The following is a 10,797-nucleotide window of genomic DNA, read 5'->3' as shown; positions in this document are numbered from 1 at the left end:
GCTGCTGCCCCCGCGGGGCTGAGGCCGCATATTCCCACGCCTCAGCCCCATTCACGATGCATTTCCCCTCCGGGATAGCTCGTCCCTGCAAGGAGAGGCTGGTTAGATCCTACAGGCACTCTGGCAGACCCTCCACTTGTTCTTTCAGGTGATGGGAAGGATGGGGAGAGGGGGTTTAATCTGGCCTTGGGATGCAAGAGCAAGGTGCTCAGCACTGGGAGACCTCACAGAATCACAGGTCTGAAGGGCTGGAAGGGACCTGGAAAGCTCATCCAGTGCAACTCCCCTGCCAGAGCAGGAGCACCTAGAGTAGGGAACACAAGAACTCATCCAAGTGGGTTTGAATGGCCCCACAGGAGACTCCACAGCCCATCTGGGCAGCCTGCTCAGGTGGCTTGTTGAGCCTCCTCTGGGGTCACCTCAGGGTCCCTCTCAGAGGTTCCCACCCTGCAAAGCCAAGGAGAGAAAAGCTTTGAGGTAATTTTATCCCAGAAAGGTTTTCACAGGCACATTCAGCCCTTTCAGTGTCAGAACAAGGAAACCTGCAGGAAAGGGACTGTCTGTGGCTCAGGGTTTGCCCCAGCCTTGGCAGCAGCAGGGCCAGGGCTGTGCTGGAGATTTGTCCTGTAACATCCTGCAAAATCCATCTTCCCTTGGACAGCCAGAATTGCCTTTTGCTGGAGTGGGGGGGTTGATGACTCTGTGCCTGCCACTGTCAGCTTTAATGTTTCATTTCAGCCTTTGAGTGGTTTGGCAATTAACTCGCTGGAGGGTGATTTCCAAGGCAGCTGAGAGCTGAGCCCACAGGCTGCTGGAACGTGTGCTGAGGCTGGAGGGGCCCCAGGGCAGGGCCACACATGTGGGAGCACATGGGGTGAGAACCCACACACAAGGGTGCAGGAGCAGAGTCTCAGAAGCTCAAACACCCACTGGCACCAGGTTCCTGACCAGAAGCTGCGATGAAAACACCAAATGTGAGGGGCTGGGTCCCACTTTTTCTTGCTCCCATTGCTAGGAAGCAGCTTGTGCTTCGTCCCAAAGTGTGGATGCTTTTCCTAGTCTGTGATGCTTTGCTCTGTGTTCCCTGAAAACCATTCCCAAAGCACAGGGCAGTGGCCTCTGAGCTGGCAGAAAGCAGCAGGTTCCAACTGCCCTGTCCTGCCTGTTTCATGGAGGTGATTTGCCCCGTGGTTGTGGAGATTCCTGGTGCTGGGGAGGTTGGGCAGGCTGAGCCTCCTGCAGCCCCCCAAACTGGGCCATGGCTCACACCGTCCTCACCCTCTGCACAGCAGGGCTGGGAGCTGCCAGGGCCTGAGCCAGCCCCAGGGCAGCAGGGTGCATTTGTGCCCAGGGCTGGGGACTGTGGCAGGCTGTGCTGGGGTTCTGACTGCCCTCAGGGACCTGCTCACCCCAGCCCTGGCAGCAGGAGCATCTCTGTGCCACACACAGGGACACGAGGGGTTCAGGAGCCCCCACACCTGGCCCTGCCAGGGCCTTTCCTCACCAGCACAAAGCACTGTCACTGCAAGTCCTGGGGGGCCACTGTGCTGCAGGGACAACCCCATCCCTTCAAACCCATCCTCCTTGCAGAAGCAACCCCAGATCCTCTGCTGAGCCAGAGGGTGCTGGAGGCAAACAACTGGAGACCCAGCAACCACGGGGCTGCCCTGAGCCAGGGAGCAGGCTGAGCCCTGTCATGCCACCCCAGCACCCCCCGGGCTGGCACACGGGGAAAGCCAGCTCCCAGGCCCCCAAAAAGCCGGCTGGCACCCCTAAAGCATCAGAGGCCAAGCTGACAGCTCCTGGCCCCGCGAGCCTGCCGCGGCAGCGTGGGAACCTGAGGTGCTGGGGGGGGGATGCAGCCGGGGAGCCCCCCGCCGGGATGGGCGAGCGGGGACCAGCCGAGGGGCCCCGGGAGCTCGGAGCCCAGCAGGATGCGGGGTCGCGCTGGGGCTCGCAGGCTGCAGCCGGGAAGGATGCTCCAGCCCCCGGCGCGACCTTGGGCAGCCCACCGCCTCCCGGCCCCGGCCCCCACCCCGCCGGGGGCAGCCGGAGCAAGCCCTGGCCCCCGCGGCTGGGGGAGGGCAGCGGCAGCATCCCGCTCCTCACCCCGCACCCCGCACCCCGCACCCCGCACCCCGCATCCCGCCCCGACCCTGCCGGGGGTCGCTCCCGCCGCGGGCGGCGCAGCAGCATCCTCGGCAACGGCTCCCGGCGCGGGGGCTGAGGGAAGCCGGGGGGCTGCCGGGGCCGGGGGGGGACACACGGGGGGCTTCGGGGCCGGGGGGGGACACACGGGGGGCTTCGGGCCGGGGGGGGGACACACGAGCAGCCGCCGGGGCCGCGCTGCGGAGCGGGGAGCAAAGGCGCTCAACTTTGGCTGGGGACCCCCCGTCCCTTCCCTTCCCCTCGCCGCCCCCCTCCCGGCCCTGCCCAGCGCCAGCTTCGCCCCCCCGGCCCCCACCTCTCCCGGCCGCCCACCCTACCTGGCAGCGGCGGCCCGGGCCGGCGGCGCCCCGGCGGGCGGCGGAGCCATGCGGCGAGCCCGGAGCGGGGCGGCCCCGCTGCAGAGCCCCGGCACGGCCCCCGCCCCGCGCCGCGGTACCCACGGGCCGGGAGGAGCCGGCGGCGGGGCGCGGAGCCCGGCCGGGGCACGGGGAGGCGGGGAGGCGGCAGGGGCCGCGGATGGAGGCAGGAGGTGCCCGGGGATGGAGGCAGGAGGTGCCCGGGGATGGAGGCAGCAGGGAGCTGGGGATGGAGGCAGGAGATGCCCGGGGATGGAGGCAGCAGGGAGCTGGGGATGGAGGCAGGAGGTGCCCGGGGATGGAGGCAGGAGATGCCCGGGGATGGAGGCTGCAGGGAGCTGGGGATGGAGGCAGGAGATGCCCGGGGATGGAGGCAGCAGGGAGCTGGGGATGGAGGCAGCAGGGAGCTGGGGATGGAGGCAGAAGATGCCCAGGGATGGAGGCAGCAGGGAGCTGGGGATGGAGGCAGGAGGTGCCCGAGGACAGAGGCTGGCTCTGCCCAGGCAGAGAGGCAGGCAGCACCCGGGAGGGAATGGAAGCAGTGGCCAGGGAGGGCTGCAGGGAATGCCCAGGCAGTGCCTGGAGAGGGAGGCAGGCAGTGGTCAGGCTGGGATGCGGGCAGCGATGCCCGGGAGGGATGCGGGGGGTGGTCAGGCAGGGAAGGAGGCTCTGCTCAGGCAGAGAGGCAGGGGATGCCCGGGGAGAGATGCAGGCAGTGCCCAGGCAGGGGAGGAGGGGAAAGGAGGCAGGGAATGCCCAGACAGAGTCACTAGAAGCCAGGAGGGACACGGGCTTCTCCCGGGGCTCTGGGGAGGTGCCGCTGGGAAAAGACACACCCTGCAGTGTGCTGGGTGCAACACGGTCACCCCTTCCCTCCCCAGCACCCAGCAGCATCATGCCCAGCCCATGGAAACCCCCTGAGGCCAGACCCCTTTGTGGGAGGAGGGTAGGAGCCCTGGCAGGGAGCCTTTCCTTCCCTCGACACTGCTGCTTGGGCACAGCACTCCACCTCCTTGCTGGGCCTGCTGTCCCTGGGGGATGCTCTCAGCCCAGGGTCGTGCCAGGCCTCACCAAGGCAGGGCCATCTCTCCTGCAGTGCCTGCATTTATGGGCCACCCCACACCAAGCATTTACCTGCACTCCAGACTGTGAGGAAGATGCTGGTCACAGCCTTGGGGACTGTGGTCAAGGCTCCTGTGACATGCTGCTGGAGCTCCTGCACCTCTCTGCTCCTTGATGCACATCCCAGATGCTGCTCCAGCTCTCTGTGACACCAGCAAGAACACGAGTGTCTCCGTGGCTCTGGCTGCAACCACACAGCTTTGGCTGAGCCCAAACCCCAGCTGAGCTTCTCCCTGCCTTGTCAGCACCTTGGGCTGGGGAAAACATCCTCTCCAGGGGCTCCTCTCCAGGGTGAGGAGTGTGTGCAAGTGGAAACACACTTGCTGTCTCCTTCCTGGGGGAAAAGGGGATGGCAGATCCAGCCCCACAGCTCAGGGGGACAAGGGCAGCAGGTAAAATGAGGGACAGTCCTCACTTCATGTCACTGCAGCAGGGCTGGGGCTGAGAGCAGTGCCAGAGCCAGGCAGAGCCCCTCTCTCCTTGTCTCACATTTCCCCCAGGCTTTCAGAGCTTGGGGGATATTTTCCCTGCAGAGCTGCCTGATGCTGGCAGCCAGGGGAGTATTTAGGTGTCCCTGGGGGTTGTTACCAGCCCTAGATGCTGCTCTGCTCCCCAGCTAGTCCCAGGGCAGCCCTGGGAGGGCAGGGATCCTGGCTGCACACCAACTCTCCTGCACAACCGAAGCTCCAGCTTTGGGGCTATTTTTAGCAATTCCCTCCAAGATGCTCTTCACTTGCAGTTTTATTCGTGAAATTTAATACAGGAGGGGGGAGGGGGAGGGGAGTGGGGCTGGATCCTGCCACGTCCCCGCTGTCTGAGGCTCATCCCAGCCCCAGAGACCGACACAAACCCAAATGACCCGTCAGAGAGCTGCCGCGTCCCGGCCCGCGGGCGGCAGCGGGGGAGGAGCAGAGGCGCTGCCAGGGACGGGGCTGAGCAGCATCTGCCTCTGCCACAGCCTCCGACAGCCTCGGCTGAGCTCCTGCCTCTTCCCGTTGCTGCACCGGGAGCTCGGGGACCTGCTGGCACCCGCTGCTGGCACCCTCAGCACATGCTCTGACACGGAGCAGGGCTTTGGGGAGCTCACTCGGCACTGGGGGCTTGAGGCTGTCTCCAGCCACAGCTGCAAAGAGCAACCCGGGAGCTCCCTGCTCCGTGGCCTGGGAAGGCTGCAGGGACCATGCACAGTGTCTCCTGAGCTCCTGGCCCCGGGAGCTAATGATGTTAATGATGCAAACTCAGTCTCCAAGGTACAGCCTGGGCTGGGCTTGGTGTGTTCCCGTTTGCAGGGCAGGAGGGTGGCTGCAAATCCAGAGCAGCAGGAAAGACCAATTTCTCCCTGAGGAGCCCGTGGCAGAACAAGGAGGGAGGGAGAAACCCTTTGCCAAAGCAGATGAAAGGGACAATTGTCCACGTGGCAGAAGCCTGAGCATCTTGCAGATGCTGCCCCAGGCTCCTCCCCAGCACCACAGCAGGAGCAGACCCACAGCAGGGCACAACAATCCCATCCCATCCCATCCCATCCCATCCCATCCCATCCCATCCCATCCCATCCCATCCCATCCCCTCCCCAGGGGCTGGGCATGCAGCCCACCCCAGGCACAGCAGGGACACAACAGCAACATCAGTGACTCCAAACCAACCTGTTGCTGTTACCACACACACTCCAGGCTCTATCACAAAAGCACCCCAGGGCAGAGCACCGTGGGCTAATACAGAACCTGCCATGCCTCAGCTTTGCAGGGGAAGGTCCTGATGCCCAAGTGCCACTAAGCCAAGGCTGGGTAGGGGTGAGGGAATGAGCCACTGCTCAAGGGAACCACTTCCCACACCTGCTTCTTCCTCCTGCTGTTGCATTTCTTACCGCTTGGAGGGCTGAGTTTGGGGCTGCCTGAGCTTGGCTCTGCCCCAGTCCAGAGGTTTTGCAGCCTGAGACAGGAGCAGCGATGGCAAAGCCCCCTGGAAAGCACCAGCAGCAGTGCAGGGTGCTCCAAATGAATCACCCACTCACACCACTTCATCATTTCACCACAGGGGAAGCAGGGCACATTATACACAGCCCACCTGAGGCCCAGAAAGGGCTAAATGGACACATCCATCTTCTGCTCCTCACCAGAGGCTGTCTGTGTCCAGGTGCCAGTGTCCTCTGCCAGCCAGGGCCCTGCTCCTGCTGCCCTGTGGGATGAGAAGCCAGGCTGCTGCCACCTCCTCACCTTGCCAACCCCTAGTTTGGGGGGGAGGTCTCTGAGTAGCTGGTGAAAACAGGACAAAAGGCTTCCAATGAGCAAACAGCCTCCTTCCCACCTGCCCTGCAGGGGACTGGGCTCCTGTCCCCAGCCCCACAGAGCCACACACAGAGCCACAGCATCGTGGAAATGAGTTTATTGACAGGGAGGGCAGGGGGAGGCTGAAGAGCAACACAACAACGCAGACACAGGAGGGAGAGATGCCCCAGGCTGAGCCCCAGCCCTGCAGCAAAGACACCCCCACAGAGCTGGGAAGGGCTCTGGCAAGAGAAGGGGGTGCTCAGGAAGGAGAGATGCCCCAGGCTGAGCCCCAGCCCTGCCCTGCAGCACAGACACCCCCACAAGGCTGGGAAGGGCGCTGGCAAGAGAAGGGGGTGCTCAGGAACCCCTCCCAGCATAGAAGCTACAGCAGCTATTTAGTGGAGGAGACTTCAGTGTTGGTTCCTGGCTGGCTTCTGTCTCCTCCCTGCCCTCAGGGCCACTGGTGCTTTAATTGCTCTGTTAATGACTTTTGCAGGGTACCCTCAGGGTTTGGAGCAATTCACCTCCCAGCCCACGTGGGCAGAGCTCAAGGGCTGGATTGCTCCCAGCTCTGACCCACTTCTTCGCCAGCCAGAGTACAGGGGTTCCTACACAGGGTTCCTACACCTTCCTCAGGCTCCTGCAGCAGCTCCTGTGCCCTGCTGGAGTCTCTTCCAGGGCATGATGAGCTTCTCCCAGCACTGGCTTTGTGGTTGCAGCCAATGCCAAAGCCCTGATGAACCATCTCTCACCATAAAACACTGACTGACTTGGAATGTGGCACCTAAAAAGACAACGTGGAGGGGTTTGCTATGCATAAGAGCTTTGCTTGCAGGGGAGGAGATGGTGTTGAAGCATGCTGGAGAGGGCAGAGTTGTTCTGGGTAGTGGCTTGGGTGAAGCAGGACAAGCTATGGATGGAGCAAGGACATGCAAGAGGCTTTGCTTTCACTGCTGTTGCCACAGCACTTAGTGGTTGCAACGTGGTGAGTCCACAGCCGTGGCCTGGAAAGGGAAGCAGCCCTGGCCCTAAGGACAGGTTGGAAACAAGGGGCCAGGGCATGGGGCTGCTTGGGAGGGGAGGTGGGAGCAGGAATGTGACAGAGCCTTGTTACCCTGTGCCTCTGGGCACACAGAGCTCAGCTGCAACTGAGACAAATGCACCATCTGCTCAACTCAGCCCAGGCCCCAGGGCAGGCAGGTGCCCGCTCCACAGAGCCCAAAACACCTCCTACCACGGCCCAGGCTGGGCTTTGGGGGACAGCAGGGGAACAGGGAGAGCTGCTCCCCTGCCCCAGCAGCCCAGGACACTGCCAGCAGCAGCCTCCTCTCTGCAGGGGCACAGCTGACTGAGCACCTCCAGAGCGAGCGCAGCGCTGGGGCAAGCAGCACAGCTCAGGGGATGGCTGAGAAGGCAGTTTGGCCATGGCAGGCACAGAAAGATGAGGGGCTGCAGATGTGTGAGGATGCAGAGGCCATGAGCAGAGCTCTGGCAAAAGCCTTTTGCTCTAAGGATGGGCTTGTTTCCTTCATGTCACCCCGTTATCCATCTGGGGTCTGCAGCTCCTCCCCACACAAAAGCAGCCTCACTCCTCAAATCAGCAGCTAATGAGCCAGGGAGATGGCTGGGTGGAAAAAAACCACCATCAAAAGCAGAGCTGAGTCTGCCAGCACAAGTGTAATAAAAAAACCCCACTCTTCAGGGCTCCATCTGCCTCCATGGACCCAGCTGATGGCTCTGCTCCTGATCCTCTGTGCCTTCCCTGCTAGAGCCCCACCATCCCTGCAGGGCTCCCAACACCTTCCTTGGAATCACCTGCCCTGGCATCACCTTCCCTTTGAAGCCAACCACAATAGCAAAAACCAAAACAACTCAACAAAAAACCCCAAAGAAAAGTATAAAAATAGAAAATAAAGTGCAGTGTGGATGGTGCCCAAGAGCTCTGGCTGGAGTCTGGAGAGCCAGCCTGTGCCTGGGCTTGGCTGTCTCCAGGAGCACTGTCCTACAAAATCAGTAACTAAAGCCTAAAGCCATTTAGAAAACACAGAACATTGGCACAAAATGGAGAAGCCCAGGAGAAGGGGGTGAGGGATGAGGGGAGGAGTTGAAGCAGTGGTTACAAACTCCATGGACACTAAAAATATCAAAGGGGTTTGTTCCCTCCCATCCTTAGCACGTGGATACTAATTGCTACCTGTTAAAGTCAGTGCCTTGGGCTCAAATCCTACACATGAATACAGCTGCTTCCAGTTAAAGAGTGCTTTGTTTTTCCCCCACCCCCCCTGCCCTGTGCCAGTGGTTGAAGGAGGGTGTGGGGACCCCTTTTCTCCCCCCTCCTTCTGCAGGGTGAGGCACAGGCTCAGCTCCTGTTAGTTTTTCAAGATGGCATCGTAGGCCTGGTAGATGTACTGGGACACTTCAGGAGCTCGGCATTTCAGGGAGAGCTGTGGAGAGGAGAGGAGAGGAGAGGAGCAGAGGTTAGCAGTGGCAGGGGGAGGCAGGAGCTTGCTAGCACCTCCAGGAAGGAACAGTCCAACCTCCAGCGTGGGTTGGCCAGATGGTGGCTGGTGACACGTGGCCTGAGTATTCCTCCTGGGTATTGCTTTGTCACCAGCACCAAACTTGCCTTTGCAGAGCTTGGTACACGACAGCAAACTCCCACAGTGGGGTTCCCAGATTCCCTCACAGATGTGGGTGCCTCTGCAGGCAGGAAGGGACCATCACCCCAGCTCTGAGAGGAGAGACTTACCCCCACGCTGTAAATCACAGCACTAAACCTGGGGGCTCCTAATGATTTGCTGCTGGGGCCTGACACACACAGACTTGGCTGTCACCTCTCTCTAAAGCAAAGGGATCAGGCTGAGACCAAGCCTGCAGCATCAGTCCTTGTGCAGACACTTTGTCACCTCCCAGCTGCTCTCACCCTGGGGCTGCTCAGACTGGGCATTCTGCTTGAAACTCCTGCAACAGCTTCCACCAGGAGAGAAATCCTCTGATGCCAGGATGCTCAGACACACAGCTCCTCAGAAGGGGAGCAAAAGTCAAAGGGAATAGCTAGAGGAGTGCATGATGCAGGCCAGAGAGCAGCTCCCCACCAGGCACAGGCAGCACAAGGCCAGAGAGCCTGTGCCACACAGACAGCTGGTCTGTGCTGCAGGAAAGACATTTCTCCTTGTTTATGAGAGGGGGAAGGGCCTCCTGGCAATGCTCTCTCACTAATGGCTCTTGGCTTTATCTCTGGGTAACCTTGGCAAGGAGCTGCTCATTGCTGAGCAGGCATTATCCCAGCTCACTGCTAACACACAACTGCAATTCTGCTGTTCCTCGCTCCCCCAGCTCAGTGGGCATTCCTAACCCTCCCACCCCCCTGCTCCACTAACAGGATCTCCCCACACACAAGCAGGTTGGGCAGAGCAGGGAGAGCTGGCTCTGGGGGTGAGGTGAGGCAGGAGGGTGCCAGGCTGTGCCACCTCACCGTGTAGTTGGGGTTCCCCGGCTGGATGCGAAGCTCAGCCAGGATCCAGATGCCATTGGTGAGCTTCAGAGACTGGTAAAGCATGTCCTGCCCCTCCACGTTCCTCTTGGCAATGGTGTAGACATTGTTGTTCTGCAGTTTGCTGGAGACAGTGTCTTCAGAGAGAAAGAAGGAGAACACACCTGTTAATTCAGATTCATCACCTACAGGGACAGGAGAGCCCAGAGGACCCTTCCCAGGATGCAAATGCACAAGGCAACGCTGACTTCTGCCCCTGAGCTGTCCCTGGGCAGAGCAGATGTGCCAAGGAGGGGAAAAAACATCCAGTTTGCTTCATGAGCCCACATCATTCCTTTCAGGCTGTGATCCCTTTGCAGGGCTTCCACCTACTGCCCACTGCTCCCTTCCCAAGGTGAGAGTCAGCAGCTCAGAGGTAAGGACTCTGCTCTCTGTAACCCCCAGCAAGCCTCAGGCAGGCTACCCTGGAAGCAGCCAGAGGTCAGAAGATGAAGGTGAGGAAGCAGCAAGATCCCTGCCTGAGGCTTGCTCTGGGTCTGAGGTCCCAAGCACAGCAGCTGCCTCCTGCTTCCCCCTCCCACACAGACACTTGTGGCCAAACCAGTGCCCTGCAAGGGAGTGCCAACCACTTAAAAGGGTAAGAACCCAGAGATGTGTGTGTGTGGGCAGCACAGGGCTGTGACACAACCTTAAACACCCTGTGTGACCTCAGCACTCACACAAGATGTGTGATTTCACCTGGAGACCCGCATGGATGGAACCATGGCACGTGTGATTTCAAAGGGAGCTCACAGGGAAACCAGAACAGAGGCCACATGCAGCACAAAGACCCAAAGCAGCAGCCTCTGGGTGCCAAGGGGTTTCTCAGCACACAGCAAACCTCAGTCTCTGGATGCCAGGAGAGGGCCACATTCACCCTCAGGGTGGAAGGCTGAGGGAGAAGGACTCCACACCTGAAGAGGGTCACTGGCAAATTCTCTTTTCTCTTGTCCAACAAGAAATCCAGCTCCTTCAAGCTCTCAGTCAGGGCTGGGGAACCTGCCTGCAAAGGGCTGTCCCTGTCTGAGCTGGGCCATTATCAGCAGATTGAGCACATCTGACAGAAAGCAAGAGAGAGAAGTGGCCTTAAACCAATTTGCACTCAAAGCCAAGACAGTGAGGATGTGGGATCCATTTCAAGGAGCATGAGGAGCAGGACACAATGGCACAAAGTGACTGTGCAGCTCTAACCCATCCCTGCATGGTCTGTTCATGCACCAAAGCCTGGCAGAAGCAGGAGAGAAAGGGCTCCACAAACCCATGCACTGAGTTGGATCCATTGCCTTTCCCCAGAGCAGCTCCATGGGGAGACAAACACCCTTGGCTGGGCTGAACCCCTTTGCTCCTCAGG

At 60.5% G+C, this 10,797-nt stretch overlaps 1 protein-coding gene across 15 annotated transcripts in view; it reads right to left on the bottom strand.

Moving 5' to 3' along the window:
- Nucleotides 1–7: 7 nt before the first annotated feature.
- Nucleotides 8–10,797, bottom strand: part of AP2B1 (adaptor related protein complex 2 subunit beta 1) — a 77,869-nt gene continuing 67,079 nt past the window's right edge. For 6 of the 15 annotated variants that reach the window (XR_009820090.1, XR_009820089.1, XR_009820094.1 and 3 more), the window contains 4 exons: nt 9,390–9,544; nt 5,761–5,899; nt 3,660–3,790; nt 8–85 (listed from right to left, as the gene is read on the bottom strand). Coding sequence is in view for 9 of the 15 variants with exons in the window: in XM_062012013.1 (XP_061867997.1) it covers nt 5,729–5,899; nt 9,390–9,544 (326 nt within the window). In the remaining 6 variants the exon portion in view is untranslated. Of the gene's footprint in view, nt 86–3,659; nt 3,832–5,273; nt 5,607–5,711; nt 5,900–6,014; nt 8,359–9,389; nt 9,545–10,797 lie in introns of those variants that run through there. The other 9 variants (XM_062012016.1, XM_062012021.1, XM_062012013.1 and 6 more) reach the window with 8 other exon arrangements.

This window comes from Colius striatus, chromosome 20, assembly GCF_028858725.1.
Source record: "Colius striatus isolate bColStr4 chromosome 20, bColStr4.1.hap1, whole genome shotgun sequence".
Classification (NCBI taxonomy): domain Eukaryota; kingdom Metazoa; phylum Chordata; class Aves; order Coliiformes; family Coliidae; genus Colius; species Colius striatus.
This window is presented reverse-complemented; position numbering and strand designations above follow the sequence as displayed.